The 27,500-nt window shown below is 44.8% G+C and overlaps 1 protein-coding gene across 5 annotated transcripts in view; it reads left to right on the plus strand.

Moving 5' to 3' along the window:
- Nucleotides 1–27,500, plus strand: part of ltbp1 (latent transforming growth factor beta binding protein 1) — a 432,638-nt gene that overhangs the window by 97,994 nt on the left and 307,144 nt on the right. For 4 of the 5 annotated variants that reach the window (XM_059648686.1, XM_059648685.1, XM_059648688.1 and 1 more), the window contains exon 5: nucleotides 5–172. In XM_059648686.1, the coding sequence (XP_059504669.1) occupies nucleotides 5–172 (168 nt within the window). Of the gene's footprint in view, nucleotides 173–27,500 lie in introns of all 5 variants that reach the window. The other variant, XM_059648690.1, reaches the window with a different exon arrangement.

The following is a 27,500-nucleotide window of genomic DNA, read 5'->3' on the forward strand; positions in this document are numbered from 1 at the left end:
ACAGTTGGAAACCACACGGGTCGCATCAAGGTGGTGTTCACCCCCACCATCTGCAAAGTGACCTGCATAAAAGGCAAGTGCCACAATAACTGCCAACAGGGGAACACCACGACCCTCATCAGCGAGAATGGCCATGCTGCAGATACTCTGACAGCGCAGAACTTTCGTGTGGGTAAGTAGGACAAACCCATATCTTTTTGTTCGAATCAACGGGCCGAGTGAGTGAGGGGGAAAAATCAGGAGAGGCACGTTGAGCTTTCACTTTGCTTTGGAGATGTGCTGCTAAGATCAGGGGATTGTAGCCAATGCAGGACCGTTACATCCAGAGACGGATCAGTGTTTCTGAAATTAACTGGAGCTTGGGTTTAACTATTCCCTGTTTATAGTAGCTAACTAATAGAAAGACAGGGTTGCAAATGTGCCTTTGTTACTCTCCATTTAATCAGAACAGACTCAAGTTCTCTTTTATCAAAGTGTTTGGCATTTCCTCTTTAGCTTGTTTCAAATTACTGCCTCTGCAGTTTGGTTCCTCTTGCACAGCTTTTTCTCTTTTCCCTGCGAGTTGAATGTTTGAATGAGACATTAAGTTTGAACTCCTGATGCAGCTGTTTTGCAAATTTTAATTGTCCGTGAACCTCCTTCATCCCAAGTAATTGCAGCTGAAGGCACTTGACACCAGACTCCAGTTGTCAGCAAAATGCTACTCGCTAGCGAAAGCGCAGAGACTGTCGAAAGACTGAATCAGCTTCTGAGCTAGTGCAGGCTTTGAACGCTTTAATGAAAGGTTGCGCGAGGACTGAATCAATCACAGAACAAGTGTTCCCTATAAGCAGAGATGTTCCCTGAAAGCAAAGATGTTCCCTATAAGCAAAGGTGTCTGTTAAAAATGTAATTTTGTCAGACATTTACCATGTTACGGCCCTAACCTAGTTCACTTGCTTTTCAATTATTGTTTTTAGCTGAAGTTGTTGCAGACTCATTGTTAAACGATAAGTTACAAAGGGTTTATAACATGCTGAGTATTGAGAGAACAGCCTTTAAACTCCGTGTGATTTCCAAAGAGAAAAGTATTTTTTTTCAACCACCCCGTTATGACACATCTCTACAGTAGGTGGGAGTTGATTGGGACCTCCTGTCAGAACTTGAAGTTGGAAAGCAGGAGGTTTGGAGGGGATTTGAAGAAAAATGATTTCACTCAGAGGGTGGTGGGGCTCTGGTTTGTGCTGCCTGTGAGGGTAGTGAGAGGGGAAACCTCATAAACCTTTCAAAAAGTATTTGGGTGAACATTTGAGGTGTCATAACATTCGTGGCTCTGGTTCTTGTGCAGGAAAGCAGGATTAGTATGGGGCAGTACAGACCCGATGGACCGAAGAGCCTGCTCTGTACTGTATGAATCTTTGGTATGATGATTGTATGACTAAGTGGCAGGGAGCCACAAGAACCCCTCTGACTTCGATGTCATTAACTACCACCTATCTAAAGGATGCTCATAGTATAGAGGATAGTGCATCATACAAGTAAATGTCATTGCTGTTAATTCAGTCCTTGCCTCAGGCATTCTCCTTAAAGTTTTAACATTACCCAGTCTCCATAGGAGCTCTTAGCAGCTGCTTGGTACAGTCTGGTAGAGACTCCTATGCAGGTTTTTGGTACGGCAAGGGGGAGTGGGGTGTGGGGGTGGGGATTGGTACTTGACATTGTCCTGAGGACACTCTGCACCTCCAACCCAGCCTTTTTATCAATGAGATTGTTAAATAGATCCCTGTTTGTCTGGAATGAAGGTGAGGAGGGGAAGGCTTTTCTTGGCATCATGGCTGGTCAGTCCTGAATCCTGAAGTGCATTTTCACAGAGTTCCACAAAGAAGCCTTTGCCTAACATTACAGAATGATAGAGCAGGGAAAGAGGCCATCCAGCCCATTGTTCCTCTGCTGCGTCTTTGATTGGTCCCACAACCCTTCCCTTTCCCTATAACCCTGCCAATCACAACGCCGTCAATTAATTATCCAATTTCATATTTAGTCTGCTTCCACTTTCCAAGTCAGTGTTGAAAGAATTTAAAATCCTCATCTCACTTCTGCTTCTTGGCCAGTTACCATACGACTGTATCCCCTGGTTACTGATGGTCTTGCATTGGACACAGTTTACGATGTACTCTACAAAAGAAAAATCATTCAAGGTGTTGAACGTCCAGTTAAAACTTGTCTCAACAATTGATACTCTCAACCCCAGCTCCTCTTCAGAATCAAAGTTACATATTCGTGGTAGCACTCCAGTAAATCTCTGCATCATCTAAGGCTTGGGCCAAAACCACTGTGACTGGAATTGGATACGGTACTCAACAGCTGGGGTCTTAGCTGATGTAAAGCAACTGGCAAAAGCACCAGAAGCTGCAAGAAGAGAGGGAAAAAAACAATCTATGCAGCGGGATGTATTGACCTGAAATGCACTGAAATTTTGGTGGATGGAGATTTGATAATAATTTTCAGAAGACAATTGATTGAACACTCAAAGGCAAAAGCATGAGGCTAATGTATATCTCAAATGGCTGTCTTTGTGCTGTATAACTCTGTGGTTTATAAGGTATTAGAATTGGGGGAACATTCCGGATGCAATATAAAATTCCTTGATGGTGTTTGTGTTCATGAGTCCCAATAACATGATGTTTGTATCTACAGTGCGTTACCTCGAGATGTATTTTTTCGCTGATCATGATTCTTTTTATCCATTCATGGGATGAGGGCGTTGCTGGCCAGGCAGCATTTATTGCCCATCCCTAATTGCCGAGAGGGCAGTTAAGAGTCAACCACATTGCTGTGGGCCTGGAGCCACATGTAGGCCAGACCAGGTAAGGATGGCAGTTTCCTTCCCTAAAGGACATTGGTGAACCAGATGGGTTTTTCCTGACAATCCATAATAGATTCATGTTAAGGAAGACTGTTTTACATGAGAACCAAGAAGCTGCAAACCATTGTCTGTGCCATTTTGCTCCCTTTTTTTGTCTCCCTTGGGTGTCTGCAGAGCTGTCTGAGTGTAACTTGTCCCCTCGTTCTTCCATTTTCTTTCCCCGAGTAAATTTGTCACTGCACTGAAATTGGGAGTCAAAACATTAAATAGTGCGAGAAACCTCGAAAAATAAACACCCCGGCGCATGTGAGAGCCTGTAAGAAACGAGGACTGTGTCTGTGTCAGAGGAAAGGTGCAGGAGGAACAGAGTGTGCAAGTACTCTTGTTAAAACATGGCCAGAAAACTGACAGAAAGGGAAAGACAACTGAAATGAATATTTCCCTTGCTAAGGGTGGCTGAAGGGTAACATTCCTCTGGAAGATTGCGGCTTTTCAGGTGATATAGAACCTGCACAGCAAGCGCTACATCGCCAGCTGAATTCTGGGTGACGACTGTCGTTGCTGGTGGGATCTGCCACCCCTTTTGAAGTCAACACGTCATCCTCAGTGTTAAAACACCAGCTCAAGCCAGTTATGAGCCTTGGCCAGTCTGGGGATTGGCCTTCAGCTAACCAGCACCAAGAAACACAGCGCAGCATTCACAACATAAAGACATTCCTGGAATTGCATCCATGGGAATGACTGGCTCAGTTCCCTTAATCCCAAAGGAATCTCACTCACACAGCCACAGAGATGTGCAGCAAAGAAACAGACCCTTTGGTCTAATTTGTCCATGCCAAACACATATCCCATATAAATCTAGTCCCATTTGCCAGCATTTGGCCCATATCTCTCTAAACCCTTCCTATTCATATACCCATGCAGATACCTTTTAAATGACATAATTGTACCAGCCTCCACCACTTCCTCTGGCAGCTCATTCCATACACACACCACCCTCTGTGTGGAAAAAGTTGCCCCTTAGGCCTGCTTTATATCTTTCCTCTCTCATCTGGGGCAAAGATCATGGCTATTGGCCCTATCCATGCCCCTCATGATTTTATTAACCTCCATAAGGTCACCCCTCAGCCTCCAACGCACTAGCGAAAATAGCCCCAGACTATTCAGCCTCTCTCTGCAGGCCACACACTCCAACCCTGGCAACATCCTTGTAAATCTTTTCTGAACCCTTTCTAGATTCACACCATCCTTCCTGTAGCAGGGAGACCAGAATTGCACACAGTATTCCAACAGTGGCTAACCAATATCCTGTACAGCCGCAACGTGACCTCCAAACTCCTACACTCAATGCACTGACCAATAAAGGGAAGCATACCAAACACCTTCTTCACTATCCTGTCTACATGTGACTCCACTTTCAAGGAACTGTGAACCTGCACTCCAACGTTTCTTTCATGGTGCACCCATTTTGCAGGTGGAAAACAGAACGAAAGGATTAAGTACAGTCATTGCACATGCATGCTGAGCTGGAGGTGCATCCTTGCCAACATAGGTGGGCAGTGGAATGCAGGAGGTGTGGAGTCGGTGAGGCACACAGGGTATGAAATAGGGAGTGCTAAATGGGTGGGGTTTAGAACCGGCTGGACATGAAACATTCTATCGTAACAAAGTGTGGAGCTGGATGAACACAGCAGGTCAAGCAGCATCTCAGGAGCACAAAAGCTGACGTTTTGGGCCTAGATCCTTCATCAGAGATCCTTCACCCTCTCTGATGAAGGGTCTAGGCCCGAAACGTCAGCTTTTGTGCTCCTGAGATGCTGCTTGGCCTGCTGTGTTCATCCAGCTTCACACTGTTGTCTTGGATTCTCCAGCATCTGCAGTTCCCATTATCTATGAAACATTCCATCGTCCACTTTTAGTGAAAATGGTTTCTCCTATATTTTTGTCTGGCCAATCAATGCCAGAATGTGGATCATTTGTGACGTCCATTTCTTTATTCTAGGATTCTATTGGTGCTTAGAACGAAAGTGATTTTATCAAAACACATAAAATTCTGAGGTGACTAAGCAGGATGAATGCTGGGAGTTGTTTCTCCTTATGGGGGAGTCCAGGATTAAGTGATGAAGTTTAAAAGTTAGGGTCTCTTGTTTAAGAAGGATTTTGTCTTTTTTCCTCAGTAGGTCATTTGTGTTTCACATTCTTTTCCCTAGACACCAGCGCAGGCTGTATCATTGATTCTACTGAGGAATTTTTGATCAGCAAGGGAGATAAGTGCCCTGCAAGTAGACAGGAAAGAATAGTTGACACCCCAATCAGATTGGCCATGATGTTGTTGAGTGGGGGTGCAAGCCCAAGGGGCTGAATGGCCTACTCCAGCTCCCATTTCTTATGTAGTTAAGCTCTTAAGAACCTCTGGTTGTCAGAGAAGAGCCTCCCACCTCATGGGCTGGCAGCTAACCTCCTGAGGTGAAGGACATTTGAGATCAAAAAACAAAAAGAAAAGCTGGAAATTCTAACTGCACAAAACCAGAATTGGAAGAAGTGTTGTTAAAATGCTTCTTAAAAGAAAAATAAAATGTTTATGGGTTGTGCACATTGCTGGCTTGGACAGTATTTATTGCCCAGACATAATTGGATTGAACTATATTGCTGTAGTATCTGGAGACCAGGTAGGCCAGACCAGGTGAGGATGGTAGATTTCCTTCCCTGAAGGACATTGGTGAGTTTAGATATCACCATCTGCCACAGTAAAGTACAAACCAATATCCTCACAATATTAGCCTGGAGTTCTGAGATAATAGGTCAATGACCTTATCATTACACTACTGCCTCTCCACTTAGCCTTTTATCCAAGGATAGAATCACTGATGGGTATCATGGGATATAGAAAATATGCCTCTGAAGATGGGACAGATTGAACCCATAAGGTGAATGAGTGGATTATTTTCCATCTCTGAATGACCCCCATGACTTGTGCTCCATATTTCGGCAAAGTCATCACAATTAAGTGAGCAACTAATGATAGTGTGATTAATGGTGGCCATGATCCAAGTGCATACTCCCTCAACCAAAAGCAACCTTTCCACTTTCCACTTCCATTAGGTGCCACAAAGTAAGAAGAACTTATCCACTGTTGAACATTTGGGCTAAAAACCTTTAAATATTTTGCAGATATGAACAGATAACTTTGTGAGGGGTAGGTCATGCCTTACAAACCTTATCGAGTTTTTTGAGGATGTGACTAGAAAGGTTGATGAGGGTCGAGCTGTGGATGTGGTGTATATGGACTTCAGTAAGGCATTTGATAAGGTTCCCCATGGTAGGCTCATTCAGAAGATCAGGAGGAATGGGATACAGGGGAACTTAGCTGCTTGGATACAGAATTGGCTGGCCAACAGAAGACAGCGAGTGGTAGTAGAAGGAAAATATTCTGCCTGGAAGTCAGTGGTGAGTGGAGTTCCACAGGGCTCTGTCCTTGGGCCTCTACTGTTTGTAATTTTTATTAATGACTTGGACGAGGGAATTGAAGGATGGGTCAGCAAGTTTGCAGACGACACAAAGGTCGGAGGTGTCGTTGACAGTGTAGAGGGCTGTTGTAGGCTGCAGCGGGACATTGACAGGATGCAGAGATGGGCTGAGAGGTGGCAGATGGAGTTCAACCTGGATAAATGCGAGGTGATGCATTTTGGAAGGTCGAATTTGAAAGCTGAGTACAGGGTTAAGGATAGGATTCTTGGCAGTGTGGAGGAACAGAGGGATCTTGGTGTGCAGATACATAGATCCCTTAAAATGGCCACCCAAGTGGACAGGGTTGTTAAGAAAGCATATGGTGTTTTGGCTTTCATTAACAGAGGGATTGAGTTTAAGAGTCGTGAGATCTTGTTGCAGCTCTATAAAACTTTGGTTAGACCGCACTTGGAATACTGTGTCCAGTTCTGGGCGCCCTATTATAGGAAAGATGTGGATGCTTTGGAGAGGGCTCAGAGGAGGTTTACCAGGATGCTGCCTGGACTGGAGGGCTTATCTTATGAAGAGAGGTTGACTGAGCTCGGTCTCTTTTCATTGGAGAAAAGGAGGAGGAGAGGGGACCTAATTGAGGTATACAAGATAATGAGAGGCATAGATAGAGTTGATAGCCAGAGACTATTTCCCAGGGCAGAAATGGCTAGCACGAGGGGTCATAGTTTTAAGCTGGTTGGTGGAAAGTATAGAGGGGATGTCAGAGGCGGGTTCTTTACGCAGAGAGTTGTGAGAGCATGGAATGCGTTGCCAGCAGCAGTTGTGGAAGCAAGGTCATTGGGGTCATTTAAGAGACTGCTGGACATGCATATGGTCACAGAAATTTGAGGGTGCATACATGAGGATCAATGGTCGGCACAACATTGTGGGCTGAAGGGCCTGTTCTGTGCTGTACTGTTCTATGTTCTATGTTCTATGTTCTAACTGCTTTATACATAATGCATTGGAATGGTGCCTCACTGTAAGATACAATCTTCTGATAAGATTTTCAATGGGACTTATTTAATGCTGAGACAAAAATTGCATGAGCTGTGTCTCAGCTGGAAGCTCACCTTCTGACAATGTGGTTAACAAGCATGCTTTCATGCAGCTTGTTAAGGCAGAGCTATTTCCTTTCACTTAAAAGCCCCTACTGCATCCCTAAACCAGCCCAGTTCGTCCCCTCCCCCCACTGCACCACACAACCAGCCCAGCTCTTCCCCCCCCCCCCCCACCCACTGCATCCCAAAACCAGTCCAACCTGTCTCTGCCTCCCTAACCGGTTCTTCCTCTCACCCATCCCTTCCTCCCACCCAAAGCCGCACCCCCATCTACCTACTAACCTCATCCCACCTCCTTGACCTGTCCGTCTTCCCTGGACTGACCTATCCCCTCCCTACCTCCCCACCTATACTCTCCTCTCCACCTATCATCTTTACTCTCCATCTTCGGTCCGCCTCCCCCTCTCTCCCTATTTATTCCAGTTCCCTCTCCCCATCCCCCTCTCTGTTGAAGAGTCTAGGCCCGAAACGTCAGCTTTTGTGCTCCTGAGATGCTGCTTGGCCTGCTGTGTTCATCCAGCCTCACATTTTATTATCTTGGAATTCTCCAGCATCTGCAGTTCCCATTATCCCTGTATGGAGGCCCTGTTGCTTCTTGCTCTTTGTGTTGCCATAAACCCCAATTTAGAGAGTCATTATGGCACAGAAAGAGACCAGTCAGCCCGTTGAGAGGAATCCAGTCAGCCCCACTCCCCTGCTCTATTTCTGTGACAGTAACCTTTTAAAATCACCATCTCCACCTCTGCCTGCCTTGTAGGTAGTGGATTCCGAGTCATTGCCACTCACTGTGAAAACAAAATGTTCTTCGTCACCGCAGACCCCACAACATTTGCTCAGAACCTGAAATCTGTGTCCTGATTTGATGGAGAATCCCCTTCTGTTCCGTTGCTGATACACCAAAACAAGGCTATAGGCCTGTAAATGTAAAGCAGCACATGCTGGTGCAAAACAACTGATGAAAACGCACAGAGATAATGGGAACTGCAGATGCTGGAGATTCCAAGATAATAAAATGTGAGGCTGGATGAACACAGCAGGCCAAGCAGCATCTCAGGAGCACAAAAGCTGACGTTTCGGGCCTAGACCCTTCATCAGAGAGGGGGATGGGGGGAGGGAACTGGAATAAATAGGGAGAGAGGGGGAGGCGGACCGAAGATGGAGAGCAAAGAAGATAGGTGGAGAGAGTGTAGGTGGGGAGGTAGGGAGGGGATAGGTCAGTCCAGGGAAGACGGACAGGTCAAGGAGGTGGGATGAGGTTAGTAGGTAGCTGGGGGTGCGGCTTGGGGTGGGAGGAAGGGATGGGTGAGAGGAAGAACCGGTTAGGGAGGCAGAGACAGGTTGGACTGGTTTTGGGATGCAGTGGGTGGGGGGGAAGAGCTGGGCTGGTTGTGTGGTGCAGTGGGGGGAGGGGATGAACTGGGCTGGTTTAGGGATGCAGTAGGGGAAGGGGAGATTTTGAAACTGGTGAAGTCCACATTGATACCATATGGCTGCAGGGTTCCCAGGCGGAATATGAGTTGCTGTTCCTGCAACCTTCGGGTGGCATCATTGTGGCAGTGCAGGAGGCCCATGATGGACATGTCATCAAGAGAATGGGAGGGGGAGTGGAAATGGTGAAAACGCACAAGCTGGAAGTGAGGATGTGTTCGGCGTGAGAAAAAAAGCCTTTGTTTTATGATTCTGTTGGATTGCTTTGCTTTTCACTGTCTCCCGCTGTCAATCTAGTCAGACCTATCCCCATGTTATTGTCCGTCTCAGTTTCCTGGATCAGTAATTTCCCAGCAAGCTCTCCATTCTAGCTCATGACCACACAAGTATGTTCAAAGGAAAAGGAACGACTGGTAAACAGGAGGCTTTTAGAAGTGTGATATCGAGAGTCCATGGACAGTACATCCCTGTTAGGGTGAAGGGAAAAGCTGGCAGGTTTGGGTGTCTGTGGATGACGAGGGATATTGAGGTTCTGGTCATGAGAAAGAAGAAGGTATACGTTGAATTTCAGCTATTGGGCTCAAGTGAATCCCTAGATGACTATGAAAGGTGTAAAAGCACAGTTAAGAGGGAAATCAGAAGAGCAAAAAGAGGGTATGAGATGGATATGGCAGATAAGGTTAAAGATAATCCAAAGAGGTTCCATAGCAATGTTAAGAGTGAAAGGGTGGCTAGGGAAAGAATAGATCCCCTTAAGGATCAACATGGCCCTCTATATGTGGCGCCACAAGAGTTGGGGGAGATTTTTAATGAATATTTCTCTGCAGTTAGGGAAGAAATTGCAGTGGCCCTTGCAGAGATTTTTGCTCCATTCTTAGCCACTGAAGTTCCAGAGAACTGGAGGTTGTTCCATTGTTTCGGAAAGGTAGCAAAAACGAGCCAGGGAACTGTAGGCCAGTGAGCCTGACATAAGTGGTAGGCAAGTTATTGGAGAGGATACTGAGGGACAGAATCAACCACCATTTGGATAGCCAAGGTATGATCAGGGGTAGTCGACATGGATGTGTGCAATGGAGGTCATGTCTGACAAATCTTTTAGAGTTTTTCACAGGTAACCAAGAGGATGGATGAGTGCAGGCCAGTGGATATTGTCTACATGGACTTTAGTAAAGCCCCCAACAAGATCCCACATGGTAGCCTACTCAGGAAGGTTAGCTCGCTTGGGATCCAGGGGCACCTGGCTAATTGGATTCAAAATTGGTTGGATGGTAGGAAGCAGAGGGTGGTGGTTGAAGGTTGTTTCTCGGACTGGAGAGCTATGACTACTGATGAAGCATTCTTTCCACGTCCACCTTGTGAAGCCCATTCAGGATCTTTATACACTTCAATGAAGTCACCCCTCACTCTTTTAAACTCTGGTGGGAATGAGCTCAACATGCCCACCCTTTCCTGATGAGACAACCCACTTACTCAGTGATAAGGTAGAGCAGCCACCAGGGAGAACCACTGAGAGACTTTGAGACTTTTACTCATGCTTTATGGATGCTTAGACCCAATATAATTCGGTGAGACTCCTCCCCTGTTATAATACATTCTGGTGCAGACATGGTGGGAAGAATGGCCTCCTTTTACATCATAACTATTTTGTGAAGCTGCAAAGAGGCAGAATATTATTTCCTGTTTTACTTTACAGCCATTGGAATGGTGTAAGCTCTTTCTAATCAGCAAAGGGAATGGTTTCTGTTGTTATCTTCTTTATTGAATTATACTGGCAATATGTTATTTTATGTGGGTCTGTCTCACGGGCGGGGTTAGTAGCCCAGGGTGCTTGTGGAAGAGTGGTAATGTCCAAGACTCTGATGCAGCAGGTCTGGGGTCGAGTCGCACTGGAGGTTGTGTCACCACATCTCTGCAGGTTAATTGAAATGGAGCAGAACAGATCTGTCAAGTTGTTTTCTTTCCTCTTCCATTCAGTACTTTTCTCTCAAAGCACGCGTGCAGTAGTAAAAGATGATATGATATTCTGAGAGAAGAAAACTAGCACTTTTCACATTCCTGAAATATCTTGAAGCATTTTGAACTTTGTGACTTGTTTCAGGAATGCATAGCCTCAGAATGAGTGGAGAAGTGATTGACTAATCATCATTGTGCGGCAGGGAGGGGGGTGATATTTGTTCAGGGTGATGAGAGGCAAATACATTGTGAGAACTCCCCTTCTTTTTGCAGAGTGTTTTGGGGTCTACCGTGTCCGCTTCAAGATGCAGGCTGGCCATCAGTTCAAGGATTCATTTGAAAGCTGGCAGCTCCAGCTATGCGGGACACGTGCAGTGCTGAAGAGTTGTGTCAGTCTGAATGCTGCGGCCAGGGCTTAACACTCATGACCTTCTGAGTCCACAGTGAGAGAGTGTGCACCGAAACAAGCCCATGCCCTGAGATTGCTTCTGCTGTTCATGCTGATGCCTCTCTGGCAGGCGGCATATGTATCAGTCTCCTGGCAGAGACCCTGGAGGAATGGTGGGAAACCCCTATTGATGTTTGAAGAGGAGTTGTGGTTGGGAGTGGCGCAGAAGACCTGTGAGGCAACAATTTTTGTTGAGAGAAACAGAAACGAGGTTGGGGGCTGAAATGGTGTCAGGGCCCATTCACCCCGTTTTCCAGTTGTTTTCATTGTGATCTGCCTTTGGATGAGAATCCGGCCTTGAGTTAGACCATCATTATCGAAGGGCTTTTTCAGAACTAAACATTTGGTACAAGCGAACACCTTTTGAAAAAAATTCAGCATCACTTCGCTGACTGTAGCCTGTGGTTCGCTGGTTTCTTCACTTCATCGAGTAATGTGCAATCAAAGTGAACCTATCATCATTCAGTTTCAGAAGGCAGCTTTTCCCTGAGCTACTGCTGGTCTCTGCTGCTATCCTCTTGCTGAAGCCATGTCCATTAAACTATGAGCCTCCTATTTAGGGGGTCCTTCTGAAAGTTGGAACGTAGCTTGGCTGATCTATGCTCTAACTGCTCTTCTCTTTGTATGTTGCAGAGTTATAGGCATCAATTTGACATAAAAATGATATCCCTTCTTTGCTGTGTTGAGACTGGAAAAATAAAACAAAGGACATCTTAATCCTTCATCTATTTATTAGCTTAATTAGAATTCAAGAAAGATTTTTAGGAAGCTGCCGTGCTCATATGGTGCTATGATAGGACTCCCATTGACAAGTTAGGAGGCAGGTAGTCAGTAAATCCCTTACACATTGAAGACAACAGTAATGGGACAGTTTCGGCCCTGAGCTGTGATGTGTTGGGGCATTGTAGTAAGTTGTCATCTAGAGTTTGGACTGAGACCATTGTTTGCAGGGTTTTAAGCTCTCTGTTATGACACCAGGCCGATAGAATTGAAGATAATTATATGAAAGACAAAGGAGAAAGGATGAACATTCCCTTTCAAATGTTGAGAGGCAGCGGAAGGACCGTCAGTTTGCTGACCAAGTTACAAATGAAGCTTCTTTAATTCACTTACGGAATGTGGAGCGTCACTGGCTGCCATCTCTAGTTGCCCGTGGATATGATCAAATGGTGTGCCAGGCCACTTCAGAGTAAACTACATCGTTGTGGGCCAGGAGTCATATGTAGACCAGAGCAGGTGAGGATGGCAGTTCCCTTCCCTCCTCCAAAGCTATTTAATATCGCCGTGCAGGTTGGGGATTAGAAAAGTAAAGCAGACCCAGGGTCCTCTTGTAGTGCAGTGGTAGTGGCCCTAACTTTGAACTGGAAGGCCTGGGTTCAAGTCCCACATGCTCCAGAGCTGTGAAATAACATCTCTGAACAGGTTGGTTGGGAAAAATAGGTTGTGTTTTTTTTAAAAGCAGTCCCTGGGTCCTCTTGTCATGTAGTGGTAGTACCCCTACCTCTGAGCAAGCAGGCCTGGGTTGCCTGCTCCAGAGCTCTGTAATAACATATCTGAGCAGGTTGTTGAGAAAATAAGGTTAAGAAAACATTGGGGCCCTCTTGTGATGCAGTGCTAGTGTCCCTACCCCTCGACTGAGATATCCAATTGAGGTGTTTGCAATGATTAAAGGAGTTAATTAAGGAATGATGTAGAGAGGGAATTTCTCTCCTCTGTTGCAGGACAAGAGGGCAGAAGTTGAAATGAAATGTTTAGGTTAGATTTCCTACAGTGTGGAAACAGGCCCTTCGGCCCAACAAGTCCACACCGCCCCTTGTAGCATCCCACCCAGACCCATCCCCCTATAATCCACACACCCCTGAACACTACAGGCAATTTAGCATGGCCCATCCACCTAGCTTGCACATCTTTGGACTAAGGGAGGAAACTGGAGTACCCGGAGGAAACCCACGCAGACACAGGGACAATGTGCAAACTGCGCACATACAGGCTGGAATCGAACCCAGGTCCCTTGCACTGTGAGGCTGCAGTGCTAACCCCTGAGCCACTGTGCCATCATATTGTACGTGGCTGATATTTTTTCACAGAAAGAGACATGAAAATGCTGAACCATTTTGGATCCCGTCAGAAAATTAAAGCCGTGTAGGTGGGACGTTAGCCAGAAATGTCCAAAATGGGATTGATGGATTTCTGTCAGGCCAGGATATTGAGGGTTACTGGGCCAAAGCTGGGTAAACAAAATCAGTTACAGGCCAACAGCCTGGACAGGTGGATTAGGCCCGAGGGGCCGAATGGCCTGTTCCTGATCCCATGAAAAGCTGCGATCTGATTTTTGCAAGCAGGTTTGAATGTACATTATCTTCTGTGCTTTAAATGACAAAGAGCAATCTAAAACAGCACCTCAGCCACATGGTATTTGAAGGCTCGCCGTTTTCAAACAATTTAGTGCTGAGGTTTAGAACAACAGTCGACTCACATGGGCACAGGCTACGGAATGAGTTTGGTTAACTGCACAGACAGTTGAGGATGGAATCTAAGCCAAGCATTTCTCCACTCTAAAATATATCATTAATCAGAACAAATGAAATGGGGTGTAACCATAACCTTTATGATTTTAGTTTAAAACCTGGCAGACTGATCGGGTAGATGTGATTTGGATCTATTACAGTGGCCCAATGTGTTCCAATTTGCCGAAATTAGATGTTAATATTTAACAATGACTTGCTTTAATCATGATTATACAAAGCAAAAAGGACAGCATTTTGAATGTGAGATAACACGGTGTGAAGCTGGATGAACACAGCAGGCCAAGCAGCATCAGAGGAGCAGGAAGGCTGACGTTTAGGGTTGGGACCCTTCTTCAGAAATGGGGGAGGGAAAGGGGGTTCTGAAATAAATAGGGAAACGGAGGAAGCGGATAGAAGATGGATAAAGGAGAAGATAGGGTGAGAGGAGACAGACAGTCAAAGAGGCGGGGTTAGAGCCAGTGAAGGTGTATGTTGGTGGGGAGTTTGGGAGGGGATAGGTCAGTCCAGGGAGGACGGACAGGTCGGGGGGGCGGGATGAGGTTAGTGGGTTGGGGATGGCGGTGGGGCCTGAGGTGGGAGGAATGGTGAAGGAGGCGGGGACTAACTTCATTGGTTTTGGCATGTGGTCGGGGGAGGGGAGATTTTGAAGCTTGTGAAGTCCACATTGATACCCTCGGGCTGCGGGGTTCCCAAGCGGAATATGAGTTGCTGTTCCTGCATCTTTCAGGTGGCATCATTGTGGCAATGCAGGAGGCCCAGGATGGACATTTCATCCGAGGAATGGGAGGGGGAGTTGAATTGGTTTGCGACTGGGAGGTGTAGTTATTTATTGCGAACAGAGGGTAGGTGTTCCGCAAAGTGGTTCCCAAGCCTCTATTTGGTTTCCCTGATGTAGAGGAGGCCATAGCGGGAACAGCGGATACAGTATATCACATTGATAGATGAGCAGGTGAACATCTGTTTGATGGGAAAAGTCTTCCTAGAGCCTGGGATGGGGGTGAGGGGGGAGGTGTAGGGGCAGGTGTAGCACTTGCTTTTGTTGCAGGGAAAAGTGCTGGGGGTAGTGGGGCTGGAGGGGAGTCTGGAGCGAACAAGGGAGTCACGGAGAGAGTGGTCCCTCCGGAAAGCAGATAAGGGTGGGGAGGGAGAAATATCTTTGGTAGTGGGGTCGGATTGCAGATGGCGGAAATGTTGGAGGATGATGCATTGGATTTGGAGGTAGGCCAGGTGGTACGTGAGGACAAGGGGGATTCTGTTTTGAACGTGACTGAATTTCGTATCTTAACAAGGTTTTCATGTTTACATTTTAAGTGAGATGTGTTCAAATACATGTTATGATGAACTCCCTCATTATCACCATAACTGCATTTAGCTTCAAAACCAAGTCCTTTTCTTTTGGCAAAACCTATCTTTTATTGGCCAGGAACAACAAACCAACATGTGCAACAAGAGAATGGTTCTCCCATACACATTTAATCTCTTAATGGCACAGTCCGATCTAACCTCACTGTAATAACTCAGGAAGCCCGACTAGAAAAGAACATTGTTTATTGTTTAACACCAAAATAGAGCCACTACTCTTGGTGTACAAAGGCTAGTCCAGCCTGGGACAGACAGTTCTTCAGACCTATCCTTGAGACGGCAGAGAAAGTAGCAGATAGTGAAAGAAACTGTCCGAGATTACAGCAGAATATAGATAGATTGGAGAGTTGGGCAGATAAATGGCAGATGGAGTTCAATCCGGGCAAATGCAAGGTGATGCATTTTGGAAGATCTAATTCAAGAGCGAACTATACAGTAAATGGAAAAGTCCTAGGGAAAATTGATGTACAGAGAGATCTGGGTGTTCAGGTCCATTATTCTCTGAAGGTGGCATCGCAGGTTAATAGGGTGGTCAAGAAGGCATAAGGCATGTTTTCCTTCATTGGATGGGGTATTGAGTACAAGAGTAGGCAGGTCATCTTATAGTTGTATAAGACTTTGGTTTGGCCACATTTAGAGTACTGTGTACAGTTCTGGTTGCCACATTACCAAAATGATGTGGATGCTTTGGAGAGGGTGCAGAGGAGGTTCACCAGGATGTTGCCTGGTATGGAGGGTGCTAACTATGAAGAAAAGTTGAGTAGATTAGGGTTATTTTCATTAGAAAGCCAGAAATTGAGGAGGGACCTGATTGAGGTCTACAAAATCATGAGGGGTATAAACAGGGTGGATAGCAAGCAGCTTTTTCCCAGAGTGGGGGACTCAATTACTAGGGGTCATGAGCTCAAAGTGAGAGGAGGAAAGTTTAGGGGAGATATGCGTGGTAAGTTCTTTATGCAGAGGGTGGTGGGTACCTGGAACGCGTTGCCAGCGGAGGTGGTAGATGCAGACATGTTAGTGTCTTTTAAGATGTATCTGGACAGGTACATGGAAGGGCGGGGAGCAAATGGCACAGAACTTTAGAAAATAGATGATAGGCTTAGACAGAGAATCTGGATTGGCGCAGGCTTGGAGGGCTGAAGGGCCTGTTCCTGTGCTGTAATTTTCTCTGTTCTTTTCTTTGCTTTATAACTTTTTTTAAAAAGAAGTTTAATTTTTTTTAATCAATATGTTTTTCTAATCAATATGTTTTTCTAATCAACCTGCTCCGAGATGTTATGACACATCCTTGGAGCAGGGAAGGAAACTGTCACCCTTACCTGCTCTGGCCCATGCATGATTCCAGACCCACAATGATGTAGTTAACTCTGAAATGGCCTGGCAAACCACTCAGTCGTACCCACGGACAACTGGAGCTGGTCTAACTTGCACAGTTGCTCATTTGAAGATAGGTACATGGAAAATGTGGGTTGGTCGAAAGAAGATCATTTGTTCTACTTTGCAAAGTCAATGAGACTTGATTACAGTCCCATGTTCCCGAGACGAAAACTTCCCAGACTGTTTTGTTTTTAACTGGCAATTGCATTGCCAATGAAATGATTTCTTGCTCCTCGTTGACCAAGTGCTGTCACAAAGGTTAACTATTTTTTCTGTGTTGCGGGAATGTTTAGTGTTACCACTGGAGCTCTGATTAAAATAAAACTGCCTTGTGTCCTATATTGTGTACTTGGGCCAGAGCTACAGCACAAGTGTATGCAGACTGCCTCGGGCACCAGAGGAAATTCCTTTGTACATGACTAAGCTTTGGGTGCTTGACAATTCTTAACATTTATTGAAAAAAAGCGCAGTTTTTTAGAGTAAATTACAAACAAAGGATTGATTCAGACTACAGCACCTTATACTCCTCAGTTACTATTCTGAGTGTTGGAATGTTTTTCTTTGGATCAGAGGTCAGCTTGTTTTGCCCATATAAGCTTAGAGAATAGAAAGGCAGAACGTAACCAAAACTATTGGGAAACAAATTGAGGATTAATTAGTGAGAAATCGGGAGTTTAATTGCTTCATACTCACAAAATGTGATCTTTTAGTTTTAGTCAAACTTTTTTCCCTATCCTGAAGGATGATGAAACACAACGAACGATGGAATGTGTAAAGGCCGTTTTACTCATTAATTGATTCCTTGCGCTATTCTAACCTATTGCAAACCATCTGATTCACTCCATTTCCTCCAGTATTCTAATCTACTGCAAGCAATCGGTGCAGCTAAACTTTTGACGCTCGACCTACTAAGTGAACCAGATATTCTTGCCATGCACCGAGCATTGTATCATGGGTCTCCCCATCATTAATTGATGGGCGGCACGGTGGCTCAGTGGTTAGCACTGCAGCCTCACAGCGCCAGGGACCCGGGTTCGATTCCCACCTCAGGCGACTGTCTGCGTGGGCTTCCTCCAGGTGCTCCGGTTTCCTCCCACAGTCCGAAGATGTGCAGGTTAGGTGGATTGGCCATACTAAATTGCCTGTAGTGCTCAGGGGTGTGTGAGTTAGAGGGGGGTGGGTCTGGGTGGGATGCTTCAAGGGGCAGTGTGTGCTTATTGGGCCAAAGAGCCTGTTTCCACACTGTAGGGAATCTAATCTAATTTATGCAGCTACACTTTAGTTTCTTTTGCTGTCTGTAATCTCATTTGAGAAGTGGTGGTTCAGAGTAATCGGGAGCATGTGGAGCGATGTTTGGTGAAGGATCAATGCCCCATTTAGGGGTGAGTGGGTAGGTGTTTTGCCCGTTGCCTCACTGTGACCTGTGGGGTGGAAGAGGAGCAATCTTATCCTCTGCCTCATGCTCAATCAAATATGTTTCACCAACTTTATGGTTGTGACTTACAGTGGTTACTTTAAAAATGTAAAGCTAAGGAGAGGTGCTTGCATTGTGGCAATGTGAATGGAGTAATAAAGCAGAACCTTGGGTGATGTTCTAGAACATGAGTTTGAATCTCACAGTTGCAGATGGTGAAATTTGAATGCAACAAAATCTCCGGTTGAAAGTCTGGTTCGATGATGACCATTGTTGTGTGTAGTTAAGGCTGAAGGTATAATTGCTACAGTCCTACCTGACCACAGGGTTGCCCTGTCCACAGAGACAGAGAGAGATGACTGGTGGTGAAGGGTTACCATGCCTCAGGCAAGGGGAGAGTTTGAGAAGGTGGATCTTCCATGGCAATGTAAGCCACTGCAGGAATGAATTCACGCTGTTGGCTTCAGTCTGTATTGCAAACTGGCCATCCAACTAACCGACCTCTCTGTAGTTAAATTCATGCAACTTATACGACTTAAGAATGGTTCTCGGCCATTCAGCCCTTTGAACTTGTGGTGCTGTTTGATAAGATTATGACTGGTCTGCTCGTGATTTCAATGGCATTTAACCATGTTTGCCTGTGGACGCTGTAGTTTATCAATGACCAGTCTAAGTAATCCTTGAATACTTCAAGGTCTCCACTGCTTTCTGTGGAACAAACCCCTACAGGCGTAGGCCCAGCCTTTTTTCATAAGATAAGCACTTTATTCCAGGAATTTATTGTGTGAACCTTGCCTGAACTGCTTTTAACCCAATTATATCCTGTATCAAGTAAGAAAACCAAAACTGCACACAATACTTCAAATGTCATCAAAGTTCTGTATAGCTGCAGCAAAACACTCTGTAGTTATTATTTCACTCCCCTTGGTGTAAACACCAATAGTATCTTTGTCTTCACTTGCTGTAACTTTATACTAACTTTTGATGATTCATGTACGAGGACATCTATACCCTCCATATTACCAACTTAGAGCCGAAGAGCCATGGACTCATACAGCACAGAAACAGACCTTTTGGCCCAAGTAGTCCATGTTCCCAAACTGAACTGGTCCCACCTGCCTGCATTTGGCCCATATCCTTCCAAACCTTTCCAATTCATGCACTTGTCCAAATGTCTTTTAAATGTTGTAAATGTACTTGCAAATCACCATTTCCTCTGGTAGTTCATTCCACACACTAACTACTGTCTGTGTAAAATAGTTGTCCTTTTAAAATCTTTCTCCTCTCACCTTGAAAATATGCGCCCTATTTTTGAACTCTCCCATCTTAGGGAAAAAAATCCATTGCCATTCATCTTATCCATGTCCCTCATGATTTTATAAACCTCTATTAGGTCACCCCTCAACCTCCTATGCTCCACTGAAAAAAGTGCTAGCCTATCCAGTCAATTTTTATAACTCAAACCCTCCAGTCCCGGCAACATCCTGGTAAATCTGTTCTGAACCCTGTCCAGCTGAACAAAATCCTTCCTATAACAGTCAAGAAGAGGCATCACCAACGCCCTGTGCAACCTTAGCATAACATCCCACATCCTCTACTGATCGGGATACAGTAAAGGGAGCTTTACTCTATCTAACCCCATGTGGTCGTTGCCCTGTGCGTGTTTTATGGGGTCAGTGTAGAAGGAGCTTAAACCCGTGCTGTCACCGTCCTTGACTTCTACAATTTCTTTCAATTTTCACAGTATAATCCTCACTGAGTCAAAATCAATCTGGCTCACTATAACTGCGAGGTTATTAAAGGACCGCTAAGTGGATTTTATGGAGCTCAACAGCCAGCTTGCTCAGTTCACATGCACAGGGGGAGTCAAAGATCATCCATAGAGCATTTAATAGGAGATAGGGGCAGGTAGGACTTCATTTCCTGACAAGGTTTGATCGATTGATCTGATTCATCATCACATGTACCGAAGTACAGTGAAAAGCTTGGTTTGTGAGCAGTACAGGCAGATCATAGTGGCAAGGACATACAGATCATAGGGTGAAAAGAAAAGCTTGGACAGAGCAAGGCATACAGGTTAAATTGCACAGGATGTATGCTAGGCAATCTCAACATTATCAAGATTGGCATTATTTGAAGTTAGAAAGTCTTACCATCAGTCTAATATCGGCAGGGAAGAAGTTGTTCTTGAACCTGCTGGTGTGTGTGCGTTCAAGCTTCTGTATCTTCTGCCTGATAGAAGAAATTGGAGGGGAGCTTTACTGGGGTGGGATGGGTCTTTGATGATGATAGCAGTTTTTCCATGGCAGGGAGATGTATAAATGAAGTCCATGGATGGGAAGTTGGCTTCCATAATGATCTGAGCTATGCTCAAGGGTTAGAGTTTATGTGGACTTTACAGTTGAAAAGAGAAAAGTTGGCTGGAACTTTTCACTCATTTTGGTGCCACAGCCACTTTGTTTATTGGAAGTTGCTTCAGTATCACACTGGCTATGTCGCAGGAGCCTTCCCCACCCTGATCTGGACTCTAAATGTCATGGATTTTATGCTGTGTCACAGGATAGCCACTCTAGCGTTCTGTGCATTGTACCACGCTGGGCTGCTTGGTTCGACCTCGTCACAAAGCCTTTAATGAGATAAAGACCACAAACAGCTGCTTGAAAGCAGGTCACTGGAGGCCTCCACTTGTCATTGAAATTCTGGAGCATTTAGTAACTATTTAGAAGTGCTAATGGCGTAAATTACATGAAATAATCATCCATATTTTACTCATTTGATTCAGACCACTTTTTGCACCGTGCTAAATGCGACAGTTGGCAAGCTCCTTAATCAACAGATAGTAGCAGATTTGAAATGTGACAATTGCAAATAAACATGTGAGAAGAATCTTTTGCGGCTCCTTCACACTTTGTATGAGCAGCTCTTCAGTTCCATGAAGATGCCCAGGTACCTCCATTTGACATGTTTTCACATGTAATCTGCACTGTGTGGGTAGCAATTGGTCTGTAACTAAGGACAGCAGAAATGACTCTGAATGATTCAGTGCTGTTACTTCAAGTTGCAGCTGAAGGGCGTTTGCTCACATGAAACCGCAACATAATTTGTTTTTCCCCAAATTTGACTTTTCTTCCCATTATTCTTGACCTCGTGACCTGCACGAGCATCCATTTTAGTCACCTGTGACCTATGACAGAGGCTACTCACAGCTCTGCCCTACACTGTCCTTTTCCAGTGTCCTCTTGTATGTTTTAAGTAGATCAACATAAAACAGGGAGGAAACTGAAACAGGAGATTGTACCATTATTTGCTTTTGTAAGAACCTTCACTTGTGGTTTTGTAACTTTAGTTAATATTGGTGAAGAGGCCTTGCACTCTTGAAATGTATTGATTATAATCATTGTCCTAGGATATGAGTTTGTTCAAAGTGAACAACTGTTTTCAGATAGTATTGACCATCGTTTTATAAGTGGGCCACGGTTATGAGATTACCCTCCTGCCTCTGAGTCAGGAGGTTGAAAGTTCAGCTTCAAAACTGCACTTGTTTGACTGTAAAGCCCTAGAGATGTCCCAAGGTTTTGAAAAAACACGATGAAAATGAACTTTTTTCTTCTCACATTTTAATATTCTTGACAGTTGAACGCATCTATGCACCTGCAGTTATAACCTTGAACATCTATTTGTTACTTTATTAACTTGGCAGTAGTTCAGGTGAATGTTATCAATGGTCTAAGGCTCCATAAAGCTATTGAATTTCAGTTTTCTTTTAGCAATCCCAGTGTGATAAGCTCATATCATCACCCAGGCTAGCTTACAGTCAAACGTAAATAGAGATTGCTTAGCTACTGTTGGAGCAACCGTAGGGTAAGATGGTGGCTCGGTGGTTAGCACTGCTGCCTCACTGCACTGGGGACCTGGGTTTGATTCCACCCTTAGGTGTCTGTGTGTGTGGTGTTTACACATTCTCCCTGTGTCTGCTTGGTTTTCCGCCGGGTGCTCCAGTTTCTTTCCACAGTCCGAAGATATGCAGGTTAGGTGGATTGGCCATGCTAAATTGCCCGTAGCGGTCAGGGAAGTGCAGGGTTACAGGGATAGGGTATGGGTTTTGGGGTAGGGCTGGTTGAGATGATCTTTGGAGGGTTGGCGTGGACTCGATGGGCCGAATGGACTGCTTCAGCACTGTATGGATTCTGTGCACTGTTCCATTCTAATTTTAAATGGGAGAAAGACAGGGGCATACCCAGCCATAATATCTTGAACACTGGTTGTTTTCGAGAAGGAGTTTGATGTAGTTCTTAGGGCTGAAGGATATGGGGAGGAAGCGGGAACAGGGAGGCTGAGTTGGATGATCAGCCATGATCATACTGAGTGACAGAGGAGTCTTGAAGGACCGAATGGCCTCTTCATGCTCCTATTTTCGATGATTTTATGTTGATGTGTGCTGCCATGGTGTGCCAGGAGCTTGAGGAGTAACCCGTGCAAATTAAATGACCAGCAACTGACAGCGAGAACTGAAATGTCCCTTCTGCTTGTCGATTGATGGGGACAGCTTATACTGAAAGTTCAAATTTACAAAAAAAGCACAAATCTCAGAAAGAAGAACTTGACATTCTATTTTTTCTCTGAGGCTATAGGAGAAAAAAAATGAGCTGTGTAATTGCATCAGTGCCTTTAAGAGTCATGGGAATGAGGGACAGTGGTATTGAAAGTGTATTTCTGTGACAATGAAACGACACAAAGGTTTCTAGTTGCAGCTGACCAAAGTTGAAAGGTGTATTCTGCAGCACCTGGTAACAAAGAACTTCAAAGAAGAGTTTGGTTTGTTTTTAAAATCAATGCATTTTTTGTCTTAAAGGAAACAGGTCTGCTGTCAGTGGAATGAAGGGCTTTTGTGTGCAGAATATTAATTAATTGTGACTGGCATTTTCTTTCTACCAATGTAAGAAGGGTTGGTTGCTGTTTTCTTCCATGAATGCAGCAGCAGATTAAAAGCTGCATTCTTTGCTTTCTTTTATGCATTTTGAATTTATTGCGTTCTGGAGATGTACGAGTTTAAAGAAAATGACAGCAAAAGCCCTCTGACTGACCTGAGAAAACGAATGTGGATGTGGCAAAGCTTGTGTTCGGGAGCTTTCTGTCAGTAATAGCGACATCTTTAATGGTGACCTTCTTTGGGTCCTTGCTGCCAATAGATTAGTTTATGCACTTGGGCCAGAAGCATTGAAAATGTTGGAATTTCAGTCCGTGGAAGGTGGGAGGATGATTGTGAGATTGCAGCAAGATTACAATATCTGGAGGCTTCAATGAAATTAAGGCGTCTGTGTTAACTTTCAACAAGAAAATCTGGCAGAGCCCCCATGAACTTGACAACTCGAGAACAGCCCTGAATAATAAGCCCGTGACCTGTAAAAACAAGTCTTTGCAAAGGCGTGTAACTTTAGCTGTAAATATTCTCAACATTCCATTAACTTCAACTGGAGCTAAAAGAACATTAGCACATGAAAGCTGGGAATGGAGATAAGCTCGTTGAATGCACAAATAGTGACTTCTTTAATTTTTGATTTTTTTTTCCCTAAACCACAGTGGCTGGTATCCATACTCAAAGCAGCTCAAAGAAAGATCCCAGCCCTTTTCGTACAAGATATACATTGTGAGGAGTTTATTATTTTCCAGTTTAAGGTTGTTAGCACAGTTTATAGAAGGCTAACCTGTATATTTTACTAACCGTGCCTGTGTGCAGACAGAGTAATGTGTATAGTGGTGAATGTCCCTGCTAATTTCCATATACACTTTTGAAAACGTATGTCTTACCTTGTGCATTTTGATGGCTGCCTAAGATTTACGAGGTAGTGGAAGTGTTGAGTAGCCATGATCTTACCAAATGGCAGAACTGGCTGGAGATGCCAATGGGCTATTCCCATTCCTAATCCCTCTGTGATGGAGCAAGTTGCTAATACCAAGCCACACTTCATTTGTGAAATCACACTCGATTAGGCCCCATTTAGAATACTGTGTCCAATTTTGGGCCCCACACCTCAGGAAGGACATACTGGCACTGGAGAATGTCCAGCGGAGATTCACATGAATGATCCCTGGAATGGTAGGTTTAACGTACGATGAACGGCTGAGGATCCTGGGATTGTGTTCATTAGAGTTTAGAAGGTTGAGGGAAGATCTAATAGAAACTTACAAGATAATGTACGGTTTAGAAGGGGTGGACGCAAGGAAGTTGTTTCCGTGAGGTGGGGAGACTAGGACCGGTGGGCACAGCCTTAGAATTAGAGGGGGTAAATTTAAAATGGAAATGAGGAGACATTTCTTCAGCCAGAGAGTGGTGGGCCTGTGGAATTCATTGCCACAGAGCACAGTGGAGGCCGGGATGTTAAGTGTCTTCAAGGCAGAGATTGATAAATTCTTGATCACGCAAGGAATCAAGGGCTACGGGGAGAGTGCAGGGAAGCGGAGTTGAAATGCCCATCAGCCATGATTAAATGGTGCGGAGGACTCGATGGGCTGAATGGCCTTACTTTCATTCCTGTGTCTAATGGTCTTGTGGTCTTAAATCTACATAGACTTTGGACAGAACAGAACGTGACCAAATATTGCCCTCGCACTCTTACCGTTTAACTGTTCACTTTCATTTTGTTTCTGACTTCACCCTTTCACCGCATGTCTTCTCAGGCCCATGTTGAAAGTGGTGGTCCTGACCAGTTTGTAGTCTGTCCGGATATAAAACTGACCTCTAGCTGCCCGTGCCACCCCTCACCCACAGATCCCTTCCCTGCCCTCTGTCCTGCATTTTGTGCACAAATGTTTTGGATGCTCTCAGTGCTCAAACATAAAAATAGAGTTTATGTCGGAGGCTTATCTTGGGGGAAAAAAATCAGAGTTCATCAGTTGAATGGGGTTACAACCATGTTGTAAATTTGATAGGACCTGTTAAGTTAGTGAAATGTCCCAAGGCATGTCACAGGAATGATAATCAAGTAAAACTTCTCACCGTGTCATATTTGGAGATATTCGGACAAGCGACCAAGCATTTGATCGACAGGGCAAGCTTTACAGAGCACCTTAGGAGAGGAAGAGAGGGTACAGAAGAAATCAGTCTGAGCACCCAGGTGGCTGAAGACCGCATTGTAAATAGCAAGTGCACAAAAATCAGGAGATGCAGAGGGCACCAGAACTGAAGCAGTTTCAGAGGACTGCAGGTTTGAAGGACACTATGGCGATAGGGAATGGTGGAACTCCGGTGGGGTTTGAAAATGACACTGAAGAATTTTAAAGCTCAGCCATTGTCAGAGTGGGATCTAATGTAATACGTCATTCCACAAAGTCATCCTTTAGTGGATCATTTGGGTGTTTCAATGCAGTGCTCCAAACTTTAAAACATGTGTTTACTGGCTCTTAGTGGTGCTGGTGAAGCTGGTATTTATTACACATCTCTAGCTGCTTTTGAGCAGGTGTTATTGAGTCAATTTCTTCAGTCACGTGATCATTGAGATGATGGTATGCCTGTATCCCATTAGGGAAGGAATTCCAGGATTCTGACCCAACCCTACTAAAGGAAAGGTAACATGGTTGTGTTCCCATGTTTCTGCCACCTTTGCCCTTCCAGTTAGCAAAAGTAATGTCTTTATAAAATGAAGGAGTCTTGGTGATTAACTCTTATTCAGTTAGATGCAAGGAGTCATTCTGCGGACATGAAGATGTTGTGAATCTACGTTAGTTTATTTCTGCATCCAGAAGGTACAGGAATAAATACATCCTGAGGGTGGTTAAAACCACTCTCTTTTGTTCCAATTAAACCTTTTGATGAAGAAGAGAATGGTGTATAATGATAATAGCATGCTTCAAATGCAAAACATTTTTGGGAGGCTGGTGACTTCTAACATTGTCCCCGTTTCTTCTTTTCTGGGCCTATTTCTGTAAATTTGTATGTTTTTGCTAAAGTCATCATTTGTGTACTTTATCTCTTTCTGTGTCTCTCAAAAGCATGACTAACGTGAATGTAAGCTGGCTGTTTATCTTGGACAGTGAGTGAAAAAAAAAAAGCAGCCAGGATGAGTGGCTAGAAATTAGAATGAATGCATTTCCTCACTAAGTGTGGAACTGTTCTCAACTGTGGCAGTTAATACAGTGTCAGTTAACTCCTCTGAAAACAGCTAGATAAATAACTGCTCGGAACGGATGGAGGGGGCTGCAGGGGTGGGATAAATATACCTCAAGGTGACCAAACCCACAACGGAAGTGCAGTGCTGCCTGAAGCACAGGGACGATGGGGAGCAGCACCCCTGAGGGTATGGACCAGCGATACTCCACATTAAGGTCGACCACTTTTAAGGCAGTCTTTAGCTAAAATTACTTTTGTGCAGATGGTGAAAACTTTGCAAACCCTTCTGTCAGGCAATTACATTGGATGGAATCAATGGAATCAATAATACATGACTGTGGAAGATGTTTAGATTAGATTCCCTACAGTGTGGAAACAGGCCCTTCAGCCCAACAAGTCCACACCGCCCCTTGGAGCATCCCACCCAGATCCAGGTTCTGTGGGCGTTTTTCTTTGCCTGTGGGATTTTTATGCTGCATCCCCATGAGCTCAATTCTTGATCAAACCACAGTGTCCTCAATTATTCAAGTATAATGAGGAGAATACAGTCATGCATAGCAGAGTTAAAGTATACGTATATAATTGTTCAAGTGTTTTGCTTAGTATTTATGATTTATGAAAACAAATATTCCATATCTAACAGATGTAATTTTTTATATAGAATCCCTACAGTGTGGAAGCAGGCCTTTCAGCCCAACAAGTCCACACCAATCTCCAGAGCATCCCACCCAGACCCATCCCTCTATAGTCCACCTGAGCTACACATCCCTGAATACTACGGGCAATTTAGCATGGCCAATCCACCTAGCCTGCACATGTTTGGACCGTGGGCGGAAACTGGAGCACCCAGAGGAAACCCACAGAGACACGGGGAGAATGTGCAAACTCCACACAGACAGTCGCCTGAGGGTGGAATTGCACCCAGGTCCCTGGTGCTGTGAGGCTGCAGTGCTAGCCACTGAGCCACCGTGCCGCTTTATTGTGTATCTGTTTTCTGCTGGACTGTTGTGTAGTCTCTAAGACTTGTTATCTTGCATTAAATTTTGACAGAATAGTACCCCATTTAACGTCAGTGGAGTAGGGATTGTGCATCATCAGACCTTCTACTTTACTCTGTGCTCCTCAGACATAAACCTGCCAAACCCAGGACTAGAAAGATGGGAGTAGCAGATACATCAGAACACCCTCACCTGCAAATTCCCCTATAAGCCAGCAGCTGTACTGGTTTGGAAATATGTTCCTTCACTGTCTCTGGGTTAACCTGCTGGAACCCACTCCCTAACAGTGCTTTGGGTACCCCTATACACCAAAAACTACAGCGCTTCAAGAAGGCAGCTGACTACCACCTTCTCAAGGGTGATTAAAGATGGACAAAAAACGCTGGGCTGGCCAGAAACTCCCACGTTCCCTGATCGAATGGAAAAAGCAAATTCCGGGCTCTTGCACATCCCTGATTTTCCCCATGCCTTTGCTGGTGCC

The sequence above is a fragment of the Stegostoma tigrinum genome, chromosome 9, assembly GCF_030684315.1.
Source record: "Stegostoma tigrinum isolate sSteTig4 chromosome 9, sSteTig4.hap1, whole genome shotgun sequence".
Taxonomy (NCBI): Eukaryota; Metazoa; Chordata; class Chondrichthyes; order Orectolobiformes; family Stegostomatidae; genus Stegostoma; species Stegostoma tigrinum.